This window comes from Botrytis sinoallii, assembly GCF_014898435.1.
Source record: "Botrytis sinoallii strain Bc 23 chromosome Unknown BSIN_015, whole genome shotgun sequence".
NCBI lineage: Eukaryota > Fungi > Ascomycota > Leotiomycetes > Helotiales > Sclerotiniaceae > Botrytis > Botrytis sinoallii.
This window is the reverse complement of record NW_024066042.1, coordinates 1,234,312-1,255,585: the sequence shown is the minus strand read 5'-3', so window position 1 is coordinate 1,255,585 and position 21,274 is coordinate 1,234,312. Positions and strand designations below refer to the sequence as shown.

General features: G+C 44.4%; 6 protein-coding genes across 6 annotated transcripts; 1 reads left to right on the top strand and 5 right to left on the bottom strand.

Annotated features, from left to right (window-relative positions):
• Positions 1-290: 290 nt before the first annotated feature.
• Positions 291-2,783, bottom strand: EAF02_008332 (uncharacterized protein; the record flags this gene model as incomplete). The annotated part of the gene is made up of 2 exons (XM_038904380.1): positions 291-2,639; positions 2,769-2,783. 2 exons carry the CDS (start codon positions 2,781-2,783, stop codon positions 291-293), a joined length of 2,364 nt encoding a protein of 787 aa, XP_038756102.1.
• Positions 2,784-4,175: 1,392 nt separating this feature from the next.
• Positions 4,176-7,212, bottom strand: EAF02_008331 (uncharacterized protein). Its single transcript, XM_038904379.1, has 3 exons — positions 6,761-7,212; positions 6,389-6,617; positions 4,176-6,323 (listed from the first exon to the last, which is right to left on the bottom strand). Exons 2-3 carry the CDS (start codon positions 6,582-6,584, stop codon positions 4,732-4,734), a joined length of 1,788 nt encoding a protein of 595 aa, XP_038756101.1. The 5' UTR covers positions 6,585-6,617; positions 6,761-7,212; the 3' UTR covers positions 4,176-4,731.
• Positions 7,213-12,360: 5,148 nt separating this feature from the next.
• Positions 12,361-13,173, bottom strand: EAF02_008330 (uncharacterized protein; the record flags this gene model as incomplete). Its single annotated transcript, XM_038904378.1, has 1 exon — positions 12,361-13,173. One exon carries the CDS (start codon positions 13,171-13,173, stop codon positions 12,361-12,363), a length of 813 nt encoding a protein of 270 aa, XP_038756100.1.
• Positions 13,174-13,882: 709 nt separating this feature from the next.
• On the top strand, positions 13,883-15,222 carry EAF02_008329 (uncharacterized protein; the record flags this gene model as incomplete). The annotated part of the gene is made up of 2 exons (XM_038904377.1): positions 13,883-14,380; positions 14,452-15,222. 2 exons carry the CDS (start codon positions 13,883-13,885, stop codon positions 15,220-15,222), a joined length of 1,269 nt encoding a protein of 422 aa, XP_038756099.1.
• Positions 15,223-15,822: 600 nt separating this feature from the next.
• Positions 15,823-17,792, bottom strand: EAF02_008328 (uncharacterized protein; the record flags this gene model as incomplete). Its single annotated transcript, XM_038904376.1, has 4 exons — positions 15,823-16,513; positions 16,603-17,053; positions 17,123-17,602; positions 17,675-17,792. The coding sequence occupies 4 exons, from the start codon at positions 17,790-17,792 to the stop codon at positions 15,823-15,825; spliced, it is 1,740 nt and encodes a 579-aa protein (XP_038756098.1).
• A 1,419-nt stretch (positions 17,793-19,211) lies between these two features.
• On the bottom strand, positions 19,212-20,568 carry EAF02_008327 (uncharacterized protein; the record flags this gene model as incomplete). Its single annotated transcript, XM_038904375.1, has 3 exons — positions 19,212-19,575; positions 19,640-20,075; positions 20,196-20,568. The coding sequence occupies 3 exons, from the start codon at positions 20,566-20,568 to the stop codon at positions 19,212-19,214; spliced, it is 1,173 nt and encodes a 390-aa protein (XP_038756097.1).
• Between the last annotated feature and the right edge of the window lie 706 nt (positions 20,569-21,274).

Genomic DNA, 21,274 nt, shown 5'->3' with positions numbered 1-21,274 from the left:
CGTAAAATTCATAAAGAGAGTCAGGAAATGTAAACAAAAGAAAAAGGGGAAAAAGGGGAAAAATTATTAGGGGTAGGTACTGCCGTTAAAAAGCGCAAAGAACGTCGTGAATTTCGTAGTAGATTAATACAATATCCAATCATCATGTCTGTCGTAAACTCGTAACACATTCGGGTGATGTCAAATTGGTGGTCTTGCTCGGGGTATATTCCTCGTGGGGTTTTATCTGTAGGTCGTTTGTTGTGTGTGCTGTTATGTATGGTGGTTATAGTTGAGGACGAGAGAATTGACTAGAAGATTTCGAGGTCATCGGGCCAGTCTCCAGGTTCTTGGCTTGGTTGTGTGTGTTTTGGTCGGGTCTTGTTTGTGTTGAGCATCTCGCCACTAGGAAGTCGGACATTTTGAGGGATTCTGGGTACAGGAGGGACTCCGTAAAAAGTATGTGGTAGAATGGTTCCTTGGTCAGCACTATCAACCTTAGGTTCGGATTGTGAAGATGGAGCGCTTCTCGTCTTAGTATAGCTGAAAGAATCACCATCAGTATTGTCAGGAGGTGAATCTTTGGGAATCTTGAGTTTTACAAGTATGCTTCTGGGTCTCTCGGTTCCACGGCCAGGAAGAGGTTGTCGGGCTGTTGGCTTATGTGCACCATCAGAAACGACTCTCTTTTCGGGAGAAGATGACCCAGTGTAAGGACTCTTCTCATTGATAAATTTGCGATTTCGGCTACTTCTGACTTTCTTAAGAGGTTTGGCATCAAGATCTGGACCAGATTCGAAATCAGATTCAGATTCGGGTGTAGGTCTTAAAGCTCCGTCTTTCTCGGCGCTCTTCTTCTTCACTGCGCGAGCTTGGTCGGCCTTTGCTTCGAAAGAATGCCCTTCAATAAATGCTTGCTGTGAAAGAATACGTGAAGTTGTAGGCTTGACTTCAACGGCCATCTTGGCACCATTGACTGATCCGCCTCTAACAATCGCTTGGGCATTATGGACATCAGACATTTCACTATCAGACTCAGATTCGATGCTAGATAACACGTACTCTGATCCCTCCTCCGGTGCTGTGATAGGAGGCTGACTTGCTTGTACAGGACGTATCTCGCTCGTCTTGAACAAATCAGTCGGGCGGGTCGAAATATGATCCATGCTGTCTTGCGTAGTAATTGCTGTTCCAATGTTGTAGAAATTCTCATTATCATTGAAATCCGCTCTAGGATTAACGTAACCGCTCAAAAGTCTCTCGGATGGAAGGGTTGCCAAGGCACCGGGTACGAAACGTGCTCTACCAAATCGGTCAGATGAAGGAGGGTGCGATTGCGATGGCTGTTGCTGGTACGACTGCTGATACGATCGCTGTTGTTGGAAATCAGGAGGTTGGTAGATGTGCTCATCAGGAAGTGGTTCTGCGAAAGTATCCGTTAATTGGCGACGAGCTTCTTCGAGCTTTGTCTCCAAATCACTGACACGCTTGACCAACTTCTGTTGTCTTTGAAACTCCTTTCTTGACGGAACCTTTCTTACAGATCGAGGATCTTCTGGAAAGGCAGGTCGCGACAGCCACTCTCTACTCGTCATATTTCTAAGGTTCGACATCGATGGTGTCTTTCGGTGGAAAATACTTCGAGGAGTCGAAGCATCAACAGGGGCAGATATCTTAGAGCCGGGGCTGTCGATATAAAAGTCTTGAGTACTGGCATTGAGTCTACTCTGCCTCTTATCTCCCAAGGGCAAATTGTCTCGGGAATGGTATTTGTCGTTTAACTCGACTCCAGAATCATGCTTGATTCGTGGCGTTTGATCCATAGAATGCCTGACAGCATCAAAGCCTGGCTGCTGAAAGATTGCACGTTTGCGAAAGTAATTGTCTGTCTTCAATTCGTGGTACATCTTTTCTGCCTTCTCCCTTTGTTCTCGTATCGCTCGTTGTTGAGGTGTTTCCTCCGGAACTTTTTGCGCCTTTGAGAATATCTTCCAGTTGGATGGTTTGATTGACGCTGCAATCTTACTACCGAATCGGAATATGGTTGATTGTCGAGAAGTATCGGAGTTACCTGCGAGCGAGGATTCTGCACCCATGGATACGTTTGAATGTAGCATAAACCCACGAGGCTTTGCCATCTTTCTACCTGGAGTCGTCTGGCCATTATTTCCCATAAGCTCGTCCTCAATGTATCGCTCACGAAGCTCCTCTTCATGGTAAAGGTATGGTATCGGCGGGAGTTTACTGACTTTATCGTTCATACTACCTTCCATAAATCTCGAGGGACGAGATCTCTGGAGAGAAGGTCGACTAGGTTGGGGAGATGCGGTAGATCTTCGACTTCTTTGACTTGTTCGACTTTGAGCGCGTGAAGAGACTCGAGACGGAGGGACAACTGCCTCCTCTGGGACAGGCGCCGACGGCAAAGGCCAATTTTCAGAGCGGTGACGCTTCTCGTCCGGATACTCCTCGTCGTTATCGAAAGCAGGCCTCAAAAAACATCCACCTTCGCCATCATTTCCTAGAATTGTCGGTCGGGCATTGCGATTACTGTACAATCTCTTCGAACCTTTCGAATCCGGTCTCGAGTCAATGGAATGCGTAGCGTCATCGAACGGACTCTCGCCCATGGGATGATCCATTGACTGGCGGCGAGGAGTCTGACAAATGAGAATGTTAGTGACTGATATACCTCGACCATTTTGTTATGATTTTCCTCGGGGCTTGGAAAGGTGCATGTAATCAATTGAGTTTGAAATATGGATCTGAGGTTCTTGTTGAAGACTAACCTTGTAACTCGCCATTGCCAATCCTCAAGTACGGATATTTAACACGGTGACATTGACGCGCTCAAATGAAGGTAATTGCTTGTCGAACTCTACGCAGGAAGAGAGAGCGAGAGAGGAGACGGCGGAGGACGAGACGAAGACGAGGACGAAAAGGGTCGCGAAGAAGAAAGAAGATCGAAAACGAGAGCTGAAATTGAGAGGGGAAAATAAAGGTGATCAATATGATTTGAATATGCACCTCTATTTCCAGATAGCTTGAATAGCGTATCAGAATGTCTTACAAGTCTTCCCAATCCTCGAAGGATTTCGCGCATTAATTGAAATTTGATTCGCAGTGTTTCCTTTTTCTTGTTGATATCAACGTGCAGGTTGCATACAAAAAATGGGGAGTTATAAAATTAGTCTCACCGCTGCATGAACACGCAGGAAACACGTTGTTGAGTTGAGTCAAGAAGGGGAAGGTCGAGTGCAAGTTCAAGTTTTGACTCTCCTTTGAGTAGAAAGTAAACAAAAAAAGTGAGTGGCTAAGGTTAAGCTTAGGAGGTACCTGTAACCTAGTAACCTAGGCAATTTACTAGTATGTCAATAAACCGAAGAACCGTTGCCAAGACATTAGTTTATACACAGTTACATATGGGGATGTATACGCGGTCGATCCCAGCCATTCAATTCTACGCACGTGGAGTTATACATTGATGGATGCGAGAGGTAGGGCGAATTGAAGGATTTCTTCACCAGTTTTATTCACTCGTCATTGTACGGATTGTACTGCTGGTGTTAGCTGTTAGCTGTTAGATGTTAGCTCTTATTAGCTGTTAGATGTTAGCTGTTAGCTCTTATTAGCTCTTAGCTATTAGCTATTAATTCGCTAGCTGTGTGTTGTTGATGTTACCTTCTAGCTGCCATCTACATTTCACCTGTCAATCATCAACTTTGAACTATCGGCTACTCTCTTACGGTCAAAGACGTGCAAACACCGTATCAATACTGTCATGGATGTGTTACATAAATACACATTTATTAGTCTCTAAGAATACACCCAAATCTAACCCTAATAGCTCATATCCACCACCAAATAGCCGTCTTCCACGTTGTCAATCTCCTCGATGATCTCATGCAGGCCATTGTTTATATGCCTAAGTGTGCATGTCGAGCATTAGTTCATTAGTAGTCGTGCTATATACATTGTACCTGCATCGTATCTACAGTAACGGCTTCAGCCCTGAAATCCATCGGGCCAGCTCATCTGTGGTCCGGAAAACCTGGGGGAGAGGCGGAAAATTCAGTCCTGTATCCTTAAATGAGTAGATAATTATGACATATATTCACAGATTATAAAATAGTTGATCATATTTACTCTAATGTTCATTCTGCAAAGTTCTCCAATTTTAATCTTTTTATTTCATATAGGTAGGTAGGTAGGTAGGTAGGTAGGTAGGTAAGTAGGTAGGTATTCAACTCTATGCAATCCCATCCCATTCCATTCCATTTCGTTCCATCCATCTCATTCAGGAAAGGAGTCTACTTCTCTCATCTCCATTTTCAAGTCCATAAATTACAGGATTGTTTTCTCAGCCCGCTACCCCTCATCTCATTCATCCATTGCAAATTTCCCACATGTGCTCAATATACCAACAAAAGAAATACAACGGTATCAGAAAGTCAATGTTTCCCACCATCTAGATATCATAAGGAGAAGTGCCATGTATGCTTTTCCAGAAGCGTGCGAAAATACGTGTAAACAACACCATCGCGAATCGTGTAGAAAAAGAAATGTAAAAAGTTGGAGGTATATACATACCCATCAAATTGGTATCGTAAAAATCAGCTTCAGAATCGTACGTTGAAAAAATGGTGTAGAAAAAGTTCAAAGGCGTGCAGAGAAAACGTCAATCCGACGCCTTTTCTATAAAAAAAATCGTGACTGACGCTGTTGCTGAAGACTTTTTGAGCTTGGTGCAGTTTAGTTGAGACCGGGGGCGGGTTTCTGGTGAATGTTGCCATCGGCTCGTCTATAAGTCATTTGCTGTTCGGATCTTTCTTCCTCTTCGTCTTCTGCAGAAATAGCACTTGGTCGTCTACCATTGAATAATGATTCAGTAGGATCACTGAAAACCTCATTGTAGCTTCTCTTATTAGTCGACTTTGATGGCTCCGCCTCGATGGGAGCATATTGACTGTAAGACCCAGATCTCTCCAACTTGTTGTAGTTGTGGCTTGATATTGGCGCTGAGTTTTGCGTCCCACGTGAAATAGTCGTTACCGAAGCAAGAGGAGACATGGCTGTAGACTGCTCGCCTCTCAGTGGTGCGAGAGCGACAGAATCCTGATAGCTGGTCGAGTATGCAGAAGGAGGATTGCGGCTATAAGCAGCCTCCATTGATTGTTGATTATAAGCTTGGTTCTGAACAGCAGGGGCGATTGGTTGAGGGCCTTGGGATGCAGCAGAGATCTGATATCCAAAGGACATTCTTCGGTAGTCTGGTTCATACGATTGCTGATGAGGAGGGTTTGTGGAAGGACGAAATTGGCTATATGAAGATCGCCTCTCATCAAATCTAGTAGGTGCAGGAGGTGGACCTTGAGGAGGTTGCTGACGAAATTGTGTCGATGGGCCTTGATTAGGGTGAGTAGCTGGCACTGGCTGTGGATAGGATGAGGGTGGAGGCGGTGGTGGATGTGGAGGTTGGATACTCGGAGCAGCGGCGTAGCCAGGTCCATTCGGTATCCAGCCAAGGTGGTTACCACCAGGAAGAGAGGCGTTGGGTGTCGATGGAGAAATTGAAGGCGTACGGAATGGGGTAGTTACAATAGGCGAATGATATGGTGAGCTTTCTCCTGATCCACGCCTCTGTTGTGGATCCTCATGAACGCTTGTACTCAGAGCTCTTTGCCTCGCAGCTTGGATGGCATAATCAAATGGTGGAGATGTAGCTCTTCCTTGCTGATATTCATCCTCTTTTTCACCAAAGTCCCCTCCAGGCTTTGTATCTCTTCTTCTCATCCTCACGTCACGTCTAATACGAACACGGCAACCTTGTTCCGCTACAGTTCTGCTCAAATCAGTGCTTTCGGAAAGGCCAGGGAATTTCTTTGCACTGTATACAGTGAATTGATCAGATTTGAGTTCCATGCGCCAATCAAAAGACGATTCGGCAGCGGCTGCAGCGCTCGACATCTTTCGCATGCTTGGATCGTTCGAAGGTTCGATGTCGGTATCCTTCTCCTCTTTTGTTTCCTCGTAGAGATTGAAGCTCAATTTGTATTGGCCCTCGTGTCGAACAGATAAATCGGGGAAAATGAAATATCCAGCTTCATTGGGTCTATCCAAGTAGGCCATTCCAGACACTGGCATGCCCGTCAAAACGGGTGCTTGAGGAGCCGAAGTTTGTACACGACCTTGAGCAATATTCCGAGCTACCTCCAAAGTTGCGAAGAGGAAGAAGTTTGCATTGTAGTGGAATGTTATCTCCTTTTCTTGTCGAGGATCGGTTTCATCATAAATGCGAAGTTGAACGACGGGAGGAGGGTCGACTGGACGTCGATCGGCAGATGCTAAGAACGGTATCAGTCTCCGCAACAATCATTTGGCCTTTTCACTGAAAGAAAGCCCAACATACATTTTGCTCCCGAGCCACATGCTCTCGCACGCTCAGGTTGTTGAATCACAGTCAACGTATATTTCAGTTTCCTCCCCCCTTTGGTCGTCCTCGTAATTATTTCAGGCATGCTTTTAGGACCTATAGACGCAGCCATATTGGAGTCCACACTCCCTCTAAAATGATTTGAAGCGATAGAGATATTTCGTTCAGCCATTGGTGCCGACTTTCAACAAAATTACAATATATGCTATATTCTCGTCGTTAGCCTTGAGCCATTCAGCTTCCAGTGACCGGGAAGTTAATTCTTGGTCCCGACACCCAGTTTAATGGGTACATTATCGGAAGGTTAAAGTAAGGAAGCGACCATGCGTTATCGAGTCAGATGCGTACCTAGATATGTATGTTTCAAACTTCTGCTATATTTCCGAGGCTGGAATTAATCGTGAGGAATGCTGTAACTTCAGAAGTTACCAGACGAAAGAATGAATTGTTTTTCTCAAATGCTTTCTCTTTGGAAGGGATGTTGAGATCGGAATGGCCGTGTTGATGGTTGGCTACCATTCAACATAAGCTAGAAAGCTCAGGAACGCTTAGGTTGGTAGGATGGTGAGGATGGTAATCTGCCAATGTTCCCGATGCTTCGAAGCGGAGTGTGGGTGTAGTAATCAATAAGGATATCGACAAAGATGTTCTGTATTTTCTGACTGCCTCTTCTCAATCACTTCAAGCCATTCATTCCCTATGGAGTCGTCGATGAGTGAGTGATGTCGAGTGAAGTCGAGTTGGTGTCAAGTTTTCGAGGAGGAAGAAGAGATACAACAGTCGAGAATTAACTATCTATCTTCTGCACGACCAAGATAATAGTCAGGAATTGCTGGGTAATCCCAATCACAATCCTAGCCAGTTCGAGTTCCACTTCCAGTTCCAGTCGCTATTATTCCCGGTCCACAAGCAGGGCCCATTAATCAATCGAAAGGGAGGAGAAAAGCTGTGCCCTGTTGCTTGTACGATCCCCACGAATTTTAGTTCATTTACTAGCACCAGAGACCAATCCAAAGGGCCCGAGTGTATTCCAGTCTGCCACTGCCAGAGCATTGAGGGAGTGAGGGTCGTGATCTTGTTTGCCCGCTTTTGGCGTGGTAATGTAATGCAACACACTCTCACGGGGGCAGTCAGTATCACACACAGCACTATATTATATGTAGCACTATCCAAATGAAGGTTCCAAAGGTTGTGTTCAGCAGAGTGGAAAGGCTGGATCGGAAAATGACTGGATGACAAACTACCAATGGCGCACATATTGATACATCCTCCGTGCTCTGTCTCTACAAATACATACATGCACCCTTCAATTCCATCTCAATGTTACAGCTTACAACTTCCCTGGGTACCTATTTCACCAATCCAGGGAACAGGAAAATGACTGGAATTCGACCAAGCATGCATTTGACAGGGGACGTGACAGGCTGGACAGGCTGGACAGGCTGGATGACAGGGCTTAAGTCGTTTGGGCTCTCCAATGCTCATTCCGTTACCCAGCCTGAAGGTAGTTCGCGCCAATAGTTTCTCATCTTCCCTGGCACGCCTGGCCGTCCGTATATTCTTTCCTCTGCAATGCGACGTACACCATACTACCATACCCGTGAATCAAAAGCAGTATTGAAAGACATTGCTATATAAAAAGAGCATGTGCACCTTTCCCTCGTTCTGAAAATACGAATGCAAAGTCATTCATTCCGTCTTTCTTGCATTGGCATCATTCTATCGTTCGTATCTTCAACCGTCAACCCAATTTTCGTATCTTTGGGTATGAAACTTCCTGTCTTTCCAAAATCTCCTTCCTTTTTCGCCCACTCCAGCATTTTTTTGTCTCAGCCGAGATCGATGGTCATTGGTTTGATGATGCGAGTAGCGTAGATTTGGTGGTGCGGGTATTTAGATTGACGGCTACACGGCCTGGTCAATGGTCAGCGAATCCACTATGTCAAACCTTGTTAGAAGATAGGAAATCTGGTTGACGGTAATAATAATAACACCCCCATGATAATTCTAACAATCTCAGCGGCGGATGCTGCATTTGTGGGAACCAAGAAGGAAAATATTACCCAAAATAAGTTGAGGAGAATGAAGGGGTATCGCATAAGCCGTGCATCAATATCTCGTCTAAACCTCTGCATTTCTTGGGAAACGTTTAAATCTCGAAGCATTTCCGATTAGTTTGCTTCCGGAGTGTCAAACGATTAAGCTTTCATCCAAAGGAAGATAGGGTTCAGCATTCTTTCATTTTCTTTGTACTCTGTAATGGAATACTCGTTGATTATTTGCTGGTTAGACTAAGTTCGGTGCTGCCATGTTTCGATTGATGGATGGCAAGTAGCATGAGCAGATCCTTCAGCTGCTTTGAATGAATACTTCTGAGTCAATTGCTCGGTATGTATTTGCTTCTCTCCAAAGTTTCAATCCAACTCCTCTGTAGAACTCCGTGAGAGATCTTGAGTCATTCATTCATTTGAGAGCCTACTGTTCCTTCCTGGCGCCCCTAGCCCGGGTAAATCCAATAGGACTAAAGTAAGCATCATACGATTAGCTACGCGGGAGGCTAGTCCTCAAAAGAACTTGCATGCCACGGACATGTACCCCGATCGAGGTATTCAGGAATGCGCGGGACAGAAATCCACAATTCCATGATCAAAAATCCGGAACCTACTTTACTCGAACCGGTATTATTCGTCTCCCTTCCGCTGGCGTCACCAATCTTCTATGCCCCGCCCGGGCAACGATCTCCACGAATCCGACCAAATGAATGAATATTTAAATGACTTGATTGCGACAATTGCGATGATTACCCGTGATGAATCCTTAAATCAATTGGATGTTATGATCACCACTCAGCTTTCCAAGATGTGCATACCAAAGCTCAATCTAATCTGCAAATAATAATGCTTATTATGTGATATAGTCTGCTAGTCTTCCGCAATATCCACTTAATCCGAAGTCCGTCAAAATCAGAATTCACTTAAGAGAGGAGGTTTCGGGTCCTTGAATTCCAGTCGTTTGGTAAATTAGACATGCCGAATCCTGATGCTGATCACCATTGGCCAGCACTTGCAATACCTACCTACGCTTAACTACCTACAGGCTACATAACATCGGGATCACGGAGGGTATCGGCTCTCTAGTTCTCTTACACTTGTATCGTGCCGAAGAAGTCGCGGACAATTAGCAACGAAATGAGTATCTATTCCTGTGTTATCGCGTGCGTGGGGCACAAAAAGTAAAGAAAGTAAAGAGAAACTATTTGATCCATGTTCCATTCCATTGCTCTGGGAAGAAATTAATGGCTTGACCACCAAATGGTCTGAGAAAAAGGAATCTACGGAGTAACTTGGTGTTTCATGGATGAAGGATCTTTCTTAATCCGTAAAGAGTCCAAAGACGGCAAAGAGGTTGGGGTAATACAACCGTTTAAAATCCAAGATTTATTCCCGACAGACATCTACCTACTCGAGCTATGTACTTACTATATACACTTACACTTTACCCGATATCGACCCGACTCAAATGTACGGAACAGATTTTTCCATCACATAACATCACAATATCAATTAGCCAATTAACTAATTTCTTACTCTTCATTTATCGACTCAAAAATAATGCTTGCCAACATGTGCTGTAATATTGGACTTATTGGACTCCTCCCCTTGAAATCCAAGCCTCGCTCAGAAGCTGGCATGGCATGGCATGGCATGGCATCCTAAATGCCGGCCAACCCATCATCGGAACCTGTCAACGCAGTGCAGAAATTTTCTTTGGATGTTGGATCACATTCTAGTCCTACCTCGTTACCAAAATAATGCACGTCCACCCCATTGGTTCACATTCTGGAAACCGCAGCAGAGCAGGTAACACGCCACAATGGACCACCGACCATGGTGGTGGGAAACTGTCTCGGGAGCTTTTCTTTTTTGTGCAGTGTGCGAAAGGCTTGATCCTCCAATAACATCGGGGTGAAAGCGCCTGCTCCGCTTCTGTTGCATGCATACGAGACTGGGGTTCCCAACTATATCTCATAGCAGTCCGTCTCGCTTTTGGACGAACGCCACTCAAATGCATATCACGAGTGGCACAATTATCTTCCTTTGCATTTGTGGTGTGGTAGTATCGAGCCAGAAGCTGGCTTTTGTGGGCGCAGTCTGTGGCGACTCATCGTCTTTTTGGTCGGCCGGTAAAAGTTTCCAGCATGACCCATTCATTGATCAATATCACAAAACCCTAGTCGCAGATTGCACGGTGGTTCAGATCTAACCAAGATCGCCAACTGCCGTTCTCGTCATTTACCATCATTCATATACTGCTCATCTGATTTGCTCGCGTGCCCTGGGTCAACTGTATTGTCCACAGGGCTGCATTGTTCTTGCTGGTATTTGGAGGAATCCATGTATCTTATCACCAGGCATTATATGTTTATATCGATTTAATGAATTAATTTCGCCTTGAAAGGTCTATCCCTCAAGGTGAGAATAGCGAATCAAGCTTACCAAATATCGATATGGCCTGGCGAGAATCAATGATTTGCTGAAACCGCTAAGCGCCTTCCATCTATCTATGGCGGGCTTACCAGCTGCTCAAAATTTCAAGTTGGTAGCCATGGTACATCTTGAGTACTTCCATAAGCGTCACATATCGTACGTTTATAATAAAGTTGGGTTTCACAACATGCATCGACTGTGTCACCAGAAGATGATTGGCATTGGAGCTGAGTTCTTGTTGACACGTTGAACTACCAAAGAACGTGCCGTATCATTTGACTCTTTCATTACTCTTAATTTACATCCTTTCCATCTAATCAGCGAAAACAAGCTCTGTCAGATTTTATTCAAGGGAAAAACTCGTTTTTTTCCATATTCATCATGCCTATTTCCGTCGGACTTGAGAGGAAAGTTTTGATCCCATACTTGTGGATATGCAAAGCAAGTCATTTCCAACCTGCTTTGCTGTATCCACCCGCGCAACTACATCTGAATATTCCACTTGCATATTCATGCTAACCTCAGCTAATCCCCCACTCGTTGAATGCCAGCATTTGAAACCGTCTTGTTAATCACCTCATTCCATGTCCATGTTGGATTCTTCCCCTATTACTTTTAATCACATCAGACCACTTCATTTCTCAGTAAGTCAGATACCTGTTTGGCGAAGATTTGAAAGTTAAGATCTTCGAAATTCAATACTGAGAATCGTCATCCGAACTGAAAAATATGTCATATCAATCTCGGCCACAGTATTTCGGGAATTTTGGAGCAGCCACCCGTTGTTTTTCAGGCTCGGTGCGTGTGGTCAGGAACCACACGGGTAGTCGCTGCTGATACTATGGGCACAACGTGATTGTCACTGACACTTTGGTTGGTGCACGAGTGACCGGATAAGTGAAAGGCAATATTTAGTGTTGTTTTGCCTCTTTCATCATCTAGGAATGGCTAAAACGAGGGTGATCACGATCCTTACCGAGAAGGAGTTACAAAGAAGAGATACTGCAGATGTTCCGATGTTTTACTGTTTTGGTTCAATTCGGGTGTCGAAGCCGAACTACTGCTTGTGTTCAGTGTTCTAGGAGGATTAAATCCGAAAATTCCACGCTGAAATCGATTAGTCTTGATTATAAAAAGCCCGGGGCGAACAACATCAATGACATGGGTAAGATTCTCATTTTCTTACTGCAAGAAGGTCCTCTACAAGTTGAATACTGTCAATTGCTAATGACATTCTCAAGAATGGTTACAATGTCATAATAGCAAGTAAGTTGAGATGATTAGCCACTACATACTTCAGAAGATTCATTGACGGAGTCTTCTCTAAGCCAAAAGATTGGTATTATATTTATGACGCTATGGATTCCCCGCCGTGAACCGTGAAACTCCTTTGCCATCATTATTAGATACAATCATTTCTCGTTTCTTGCCTCAAGCAAGTTACTACAGCAATGTTCTTATTCAGCTTTCACCGCCACCCATTTCTCTCTTCATTGCCTGCCTGACCATATCTCCACAAAGTTTTGCCGTCGGATTCGCACTCACTGCTAGTGCCTTTGCAATCTCATTACCATATCTTCCCCCTGTCATGAAATCTCTTGATGCTGCCTCTTCAAATTCTATCGTCTTCCACTTCGCCTCCCTTCTCCTCTCATCAATCCTCACACTCGATTCAGTGTCAGAAGAAAGCTGTTTAGCTGACAGATGATATAAAGCACCTCGTTGCGTTAAGGCTTGGGAGAGTGTCTTTGCTGCTTGAGGAGATATCGATACCCAAGGCGTCTTTGGAGCTAACAGTGAAATTGCTTTATCAAGATCGGATAAGGCGTTGAATGATGCAAGTTTTATGGTAGGTTCAGATGCTTCTGTATCCAATGGCTCGTTTACATCAGTTCCAGATCCTTTGCGAGAGGATTTCTTCACCAACATCAAATCGCCATAAATTCGTCGTAATGCTTGTGCTCTATTATTCCTCGCACTGGCATAATTAGGATATTCTTCGATCACATCGTTCAAGCTCTGAAGGCAAGCGTGATATTGAGATAAAGGCGAGGGTTCAGCAAGAGGTTTCAACCCGGCCATCTGAAGTTCTACATCTTGCATCGAGAGAATGATATCTCGTTCTCGTTGCGCAATTCCTTGATATGTCGAAAGATCGATGATATGCGGGTCTTTGGGAAGCGAATCATCGATAAGGAGGGGATTCGAAGGACCCGACTCAGGATCCTTTATTTTCTCGAGAACTTCGAGGTCGTGTCTGGTAAGTGTTGTCATTTTTGGAAGGAATCTGTATTTGTCTAGGTTGTAGTTTTGAAAGCCTTTTCTAGGTATTCGAAAGAATCATTAATGATGAAAGCAACTCAAAAGTTAAACATTTAAATTGATCGAGATCATGAATGCAGAGGTATTCGGTATAACCAAAACGTGACTACGGTAGTGTGGTACAGTGAAACAATCGCAATTCCGCGCAATGACTAAGCGAATAAGCGACATTTAAGCCGAACACAGCCGTTTGTAAACCGCGCGGAATGAAGGAGTATCAACCGCACTTGAAACCCTAACAACTTCTAAAAAGCAATCCTAGCCAAAGGATGGCGATCGGTTCAATTGCTGGACGTTCATTAGTCGGTGATTGTGAAGCTTAGTTGATGGATTATGCGGTCATTCTATGTTTTGACATGGCTTAGTCCGCCGTATACCGAGACGTATCGTCTTCATAAGAAGAGGAGCTGTTGGCAGTCCCAAGTTCTTCTTCTTCCCAAACATCTTCCTTTGTTAACGAATTTTGACTCTTTTGACAAACTCACCTGCAAGCAAAGTTTGCTTCCGAAAAACTATTTTGAGAATCTCCCTATTACTTAAAGTATTGATTGGTCGTCTACTCTCAAGCCATCTCAGATTATCAATCTCACCCACCTACATAGAGGAATCCAACTCTATCCATCTACTGTCTCCATAAACTCCCATATCACAACATCACATCATGGCACCTTCCGCCGTCACTCCCCCAATTCTCACTCCCACCTCCCTCACCTTCCCTACATCAACCAACACAAACTCCTCCCTCAGCACCAACACTCCCAATTTCCACGGCTACGACCACATAACCTGGTACGTAGGAAACGCCAAACAAGCCGCCTCGTATTACTGCACACGTCTGGGATTCCAAACCATCGCCTACAAGGGTCTCGAAACCGGTTCGCGCTATATCGCTTCGCATGTCGTTGCGAATGGCAAGATTCGTTTCGTCTTGACTTCGCCTGTGAAGGCATATTCGGGCCTCAAAGATGATGAACCGATTACGGAAAAGGAGAGAGAGTTGTTGAGAGAAATCTATGAACATCTCGAGAAGCATGGGGATGCGGTTAAGGATGTTGCGTTTGAAGTAGATGATGTAGCGAGCGTTTACTATAATGCGGTAGAGCAGGGTGCAGTGGGTGTGCAGAAACCAATCAAGGGAAAAGATGAAGATGGGGATGTTGTGAGTATTTCTATTTTTCTTAAACCCCGTTTTTGTGTATCAAGGAAATATACTAATCTATACCCATTCAGACAACCGCCATCATCCGCACTTACGGCGACACAACCCACACCCTCATTTCCCGCAGCAACTACACTGGGGTTTTCCTCCCAGGCTACCGCGCCATCCCCGCCTCCAAACACGACCCCCTCAACGCACTCCTCCCCAGCATCCCCCTCGAAGCCATCGACCACTGCGTCGGCAACCAAGACTGGGGCGCCATGCAATCCGCCTGCGAGTACTACGAAAAATGCCTCTCCTTCCACCGCTTCTGGTCCGTCGACGACTCGCAAATCAGCACCGCCCACTCCGCCCTCAACAGCATCGTCATGGCCTCCCCCAACAACGTCGTCAAGATGCCCATCAACGAGCCCGCCCCCGGTCTGCGCAAGAGCCAGATCGAGGAATACGTCGATTTCTACTCCGGCGCCGGCGTTCAACACATCGCCCTCCGCACCCCCGATATCATCACCGCGGTCTCGAATCTGCGCGCGCGTGGCGTGGAGTTCATCTCGGTGCCCGAAACATACTACGAGACGATGCGAGAACGTCTTTCGGATAAAAACGCGGGGATTAAGTGGGAATTGAAGGAAGATTTTGAGGAGATTAGAAAGTTGAATGTGTTGATTGATTTTGACGAGGGAGGATATTTACTACAACTTTTCACAAAACCATTGATGGATCGCCCCACGGTCTTTTTGGAGATCATTCAGAGAGAGGGATTCGATGGGTTTGGAGCAGGAAATTTCAAGAGTCTCTTTGAGGCGATTGAGAGGGAGCAGGAGGAGAGAGGAAATTTGTAAAGACTGAGTGTTGGGTGCTGGGGTATGATTGAGAGGCTTGTTGTAGATGGGTTAGGACGAGGGGTGCGTGGGTATATCTGTTTTAGGGGTCTGGAGTCTGGGATTTTGAGGGCATAATATTGCATGCACCTTATGAATGATGATCACTACATAGCATAGCGTCAGCGAAGTGGATGAACGGATTTTGGTGTGCATTTTCGTTTGGGCCCCTTTGAGTAGATAGTTATAGTGGATCCTATAATTTATCTTATATACATATATCCGTACATGCATATATTTATTCATTGATATAGATCTGATCTGAGTATAGTGATATAATATGTATATATGCGTTACAGCCAAAGTCAAAATCTATCATATGTACTAGTACTATCTTTCAAAAATCTATATGCAGATTGCAATGCAAAGTATCGCTACGCTCTCCGTTATAATCTTCAAATCTCGAAATCACGCACCCTATATCTTTTCCCTCTCATTCCCATCTCCCATTCTAGAAAGACACTAACCTCAAAGCTTGACATCGCACGGCTGCTACATGCCTCGAGCCCCACAATGACCATCATCATCACCGTCACCCCACCCCGTCCATTCGACTCCAACCTAAACCTCTGAATCCCTCTCTCTTCCCATCCCACTAGCAACATGCGCCTCCTCATCCGGAAACCTGATAGTTCTCCCCTCCATCACCCCATCCAACATCCCAATTGGACTCGCCTCCTCCCCATCCATCCCAATTCCACTCTCCGTCACACCCCTCGCAGTTCCCGAACGAATCACGCTCCCCCCAATCCTATAGATCGGTCTCGAGCTCGTTCCCGAACTCAAAGCCGGAGTCGAAATCGCACTTCCCAAACTTCCCTGTGTCGTTCCACTTCCACTTGCATCTGTGCTAGCATTTCCCCTTCTCCTCTCCCTCAACACACCCGAGTTTGAACTGTAAACTCTTGCCCCAATGGCCAGATTCGTTTGACTGTTACTTTGACTTGTAAAAGCTCTGCTGAGTGTTCTCGGTAAGAAAAAGCCTAATTTGCCTAATGGTATCGAAAGTCCATGCACTACAATACTACAAATTGTCAAGAACCAAACGACAACTGAAATAACCTCGGCTAGATGTTCTGCATCTTCGCGCTGGACACCATCTACTGTGATGGTTTCGAGGAATTCGAGTGAGATATAGAGATAGAAGACAGCGCTAACTCCAATTGGTCCAAAGAACCCAACGAAAATAGCCTGTCGTTTCTCCTCAATTTGAGGAATAAATTTGTGCATTGCGAAGACAATTGGTAAACGTCTATTGAGTTGAAGTCAGTCTAGATTTCGACAAGTGATTTCTGATCTATCTTGAAATGCAGAAAGCTGCAAAGAGGAGGGATCGCTTACCTGAAAAGTAGTATCAAGATACCCAAGAATATCAACCGATAAATTGGAATCACGCTATTGGTAGCAAATGAAGCCCAAGGACAGATGGCTCCGAACCATATAAAAACACTCAGATTCAGCAACATATCGATAGTAGGTTGAAGTGAATCATCCAATGTCTCTAGACGAAACCAATCATCCCAAGTAAAGACATTTCCAGCAATAAAACATGCCAAAACATCATCACTACCAATCATACCGCAAGTGCCCACAATGAATAGAGCTAATGTGATAGCGAATACAAGGAAACTTTCCCGATCCACAAATTTCTTTTCTTCGGCCCAGTGAAGAAGCTCTTTGGCTATCCAGCCTACAGTAGCTCCATATACAATACTGAGGAGAATAGTATAAACCCAGGTTTCTCCAAACCAAAGACCCATAGCTTTCGAGGCACCTCCAGTTTGACCAGCGCCTACGACAGAATATTAGCATAAACGCAGAATAAATAACGTTGGATGAAAATCCATCAAAATAAACTCACCACCTTCCCCTGTGTATTTGATCAAATACAATGCTAAAAACAAATACGGATATCCCAATCCATCATTCGCCCCACTCTCCGCCACAATAATCTTTTGTAACTCCTTTGGAATATTCTTGTCCGCAAATTTTCCCTTGACAATACTATTACTCAGCACCGGATCGGTAGGTGTAATACATGCTCCAACAGCCAAGGCATGCAGAAACGACAAATTTGGAACCATTCCCCAGATTAATAGCGAACTCGAAAGCCACATTACAGTCATAATAGGACCGAGTAGGAGAGCGAGGGATTTCCATTCCAATTTCAAATACCGAGAGGGTAATTGGACACCAGCGAGGACAAGTTGAATGCCTAGGACTAGGCGGGAAAAGTCGAGGGTGGTTGCATTGAGGTTTGCAAGAGAGCCTGTGTAATCGAGGGGGCGAACAAAGTCTGCTGCATGTGGAGACATGGCAACACCAAAGAGAAGGGATATTACTGTTTAAATCCGTATCAGCCATTGTCTGCCAATGACCAGAGTAATAAGGGGAGAAAAGGGTATAAACATACATGCTTCAGAAAGATAAAATTTCTCCTTAAACAAATAAGATACCAATCCGAACAAAGTAATGAATCCGCCAAGGACGGCACATACAATGTTGAAGTTGGACGTCGAAAGGGTAGGCATCTTGGGCTATTCTATTCTATCCTCTTTTGATTTTCTGGATGCTCGTCTTCTCGATATATATCGTCGAATTGAACTGTAATTCTGGTTCCTTTCCTGCCAAGCCAAGCCAAGCTTGTGGGTTTACAACTCCGTATGTTGTGCCTGTGGTCTGCGAGCCCAATTGCAAGCCTTTGGATCTGCGAGACTTCTAATTCTCACTCAGTCTCTAATCCTCACTTGAGCTCTCCTCTTCTGCACACAAAATATCCCTTTCCTTCCTCAACAGTAAGTTCGCAGAACCGTCCGTCGTATTATCCCACGCCCGAATCGTCACTCTCACAATCCCTACGATTGAATCTCTTCTTCAATCTCGAAGCCTCCTTAAGATCCCAAGCCTGTGTTATTGAATCATTGAAAACCTTTTCCTCTCTCGAAATATCGAATCTGGAAATGTCCGCCACCTTGTTCCGCGGAGCTCGTCTTGTAGATGTATTCTTTCGATTTACCTTGTTGGAAATGGCAGATAGATTATATGAAGAATACAATACTGATGTACGCAAACAGATAGAGAATGTTCTCGGAAACTCTTGTCGTGTGATTGATGAATACTACCGTTTTATACAAACATGCAGAAGAGTGTGGTTGATCAATAATTATGCATGTGAATAAATTTAGATATCGGTGAGGTGAATGATTTTCTTTTACCCTTATCAACAAACTGAACCCCTGCATTCAGCCATTGTGCCACCCCTCCACAGAACCTGGAGCACGTTGTTTCTCCGCTACCTAGGTATCAATCAGTACGAAGTATGGGGTGGGGGGAGCTTCATGAAACGAAATATAAAGGTTGAAAATAACACGATAATAAATGATTTCTATATGATATTATCTGAATAATTTCATCCATGACCAAATATAGATTGAAGATTGAAAACAAGTATCCCGGACAGAATCACTATGTAATTCAAGATCTCAATGGCCATTGTCATTGAAGTTTGAAGTGGTCTTCCATGTTCCTATTAGACGAACCCCCAAATTTCCCCCTCTTCTTGTCCTTCCTGATGAAAAATTACACGACGTTGCGTGAAGGTTACATAGATGTGAACAGTTTGGATATTAATGGTATACCATAAAAGTGCAAACAATGGGTGGGGACCATTCACATTGACATGAATAATCAGGTATCACAAAAGTCTTTATTGGACAAATAAAATAGTAGCTGCCTACCCAAAGTCCCAGGGAAACCAGTACACTAAACAATGGTATCATTTCAATTCTTTAAATTCCTCCCCTTCGCAGCTTGATGTTCATATTCAAGCCCACGGTGAGCGCAATCCTCTTTTCACTCGACACTTCATATCTGTGACATGAGGAGATGCAGTTCCTAGGGATTCCAAAATTGGCGCAGTGTTAAGTAAGAGGCTCAAAAAAACAAGCTCCTCATCTGTTCTTCTCCATTGCCCCCTTAACAGCCAACCTATCTGCTGCCACATTCCCCGGATTCTCATCATGCCCTTTAACCCACGTCATATTAGTCTGAACCTTAGCTTTCGTCCTCTTGTCAATAAGCGCCCTAATCTGCTTCACCAAGTCTTCATTCATGACTGCTTTTCCAGTACTAGTTTTCCATCCATTTTTCTCCCAATTCTTATACCATACCGTCGCACAGTTTATTGTGTAATTGCTGTCTGTGATAATCTCGATGCTCTTATCTAATGGTAAAATCTCGAGGGCGCGGAGAGCAGCCGTAAGTTCGGCGCGTTGGTTGGTTTGAAGGGTGCCTTCTAGGGGAGCCGAGATGTTTCTACAAGATAAGTTAATATATTTGTGAAGGACTTTGAACAGAGAGCTCGAAGGAAAGGACATGCCTTTCATCACCGTCTCCAAAGAAAACTCCATATCCAGCCACAGCCCCAACTTTTCCATTACCCCTACTACTACCATCTGTCCAGACCTTGACAGTGTCTCCTTTGATAAATTCTTGCGCTTTCTCCTCCACCGTAACCTTGTCTTTCCCCTTCACCACTTTCTTCCCGCTCTCCTCCTTTTCTGCACCCGTCTTAACCTTCTTATTAGTCTTTCCACCTTCTCTCACGAACTCCTCTGCCTCCTCTCTCGTAGCAAACTTCTTATATTTTGGCCCTTTGACCCCGTCAATTTGTTTTTTCGCATCTGCCCACTCCTCATAAATCCCCGTTTCATGTCCCACGGCCACAGCATAAAATTTATCTCCCTTTGAAGGTTTCGCTGGATTTTTGCCGGCTACAAATGCTTCTGCGTCTGATTGTGTCGAAAAGGATTTATCTGTGGCAACATCTTACGTTAGCACTTTTTTTTTTTTGGCACAATTCAAGAATATACAAGAAAATTTCTGTGCCTATTCCAAGTTCCTTTACTAAGAACAAAACGAGAAAATAAACTTACACATAGCTCCCCCAAAACCCGTAATCTGCTCCTTGCAATCCTCCCAATCAGTAAATACACCCGTTTTCTTCCCCTTCCTGACTGCGTAATATTTCTGCGCACCACTAGGTCCTCCCTTATCCTTACCCTCTCCCTCTTTCTCTTCGCTAAATTTTCTCTTCCTTGTAGCTGGAGGCATTATAAGATTACTCAACCCCGTTGAGCGTCCCAAGTTTTCCAACTCTATCAGAATTCGAATTTCTTCAAGCAACAATATTCCCTGTCTTAAAATCTCCTGTCGCGTTTGTGTAGGAGGACTCCGAATTTCAGATAATCTTCTATTCTTCTTCTTCGATTTAGCAATACGATATTGAGCCGTATGTGCTCTGGACATATAAGTATGCGTCCTCAAAAACTCCTTCCGAATTAGGATTCCAGGCGATTCGAATTGACAACGACGAGTTGCAAATGATCTCGGTCGAATTCGAAGGAAATCATGTGTGAAAGAGCTAGCAATCTTTATCTGCCAAATGCCCAATCCAGTCAGTCAATGAGTTTGGATGCGAGACGAGACGGAACAAACAAAAACAAAAACAACAGAATGAGATGAAACAAAGATGAAAGAGAATAATGTTTGTTTGTTGATTCTGGATGCGGCCAGAGCGAAAAGACAAGATGGAATTACGCTGTAAAGAGCATTCAATGTAAGGCAAAGACAGTGCTCTCTGGGGAGCTATCGCAAAGCACAAGAACCCTACCGTAAATATTGAACGTAGTCAACCTGTTTGTAGGCGCTTAAACAACATTTGCCAACTCAGTTATATCCAGCACAGCACAGAACAGCGAAGCCAAACAAAACAAAAAGAGAGTGCGTGAGTAGTCTATATCTCAATGTCTAAATTTAAGTTGCAGTATGCATTGAAAGTGTGGTTGCGACCCTGTGCAAGGGTTGAAGAAATGACGCGCGGGGGAAGGGGTCCGGCCGGATAAACCGACTAATAGTCGGCTCTCATAAGCGGCCGACTAGTACACTTAATAAGAGTTTCTAGGATTGCAAGCAGGTGAGGTCGACTTTTTTGCATCATTGTTAATCTACTGCC

Coding starts and splice junctions, on each gene's coding strand:
- EAF02_008331 (XM_038904379.1), bottom strand. CDS start 6,584: ATGGCTGAACGAAATATCTCTATCGCTTCAAATCATTTTAGAGGGAGT. Junction 6,324..6,388: donor ATGTGGCTCGGGAGCAAAAT/GTATGTTGGGCT, acceptor TACCGTTCTTAG/CATCTGCCGATCGACGTCCA.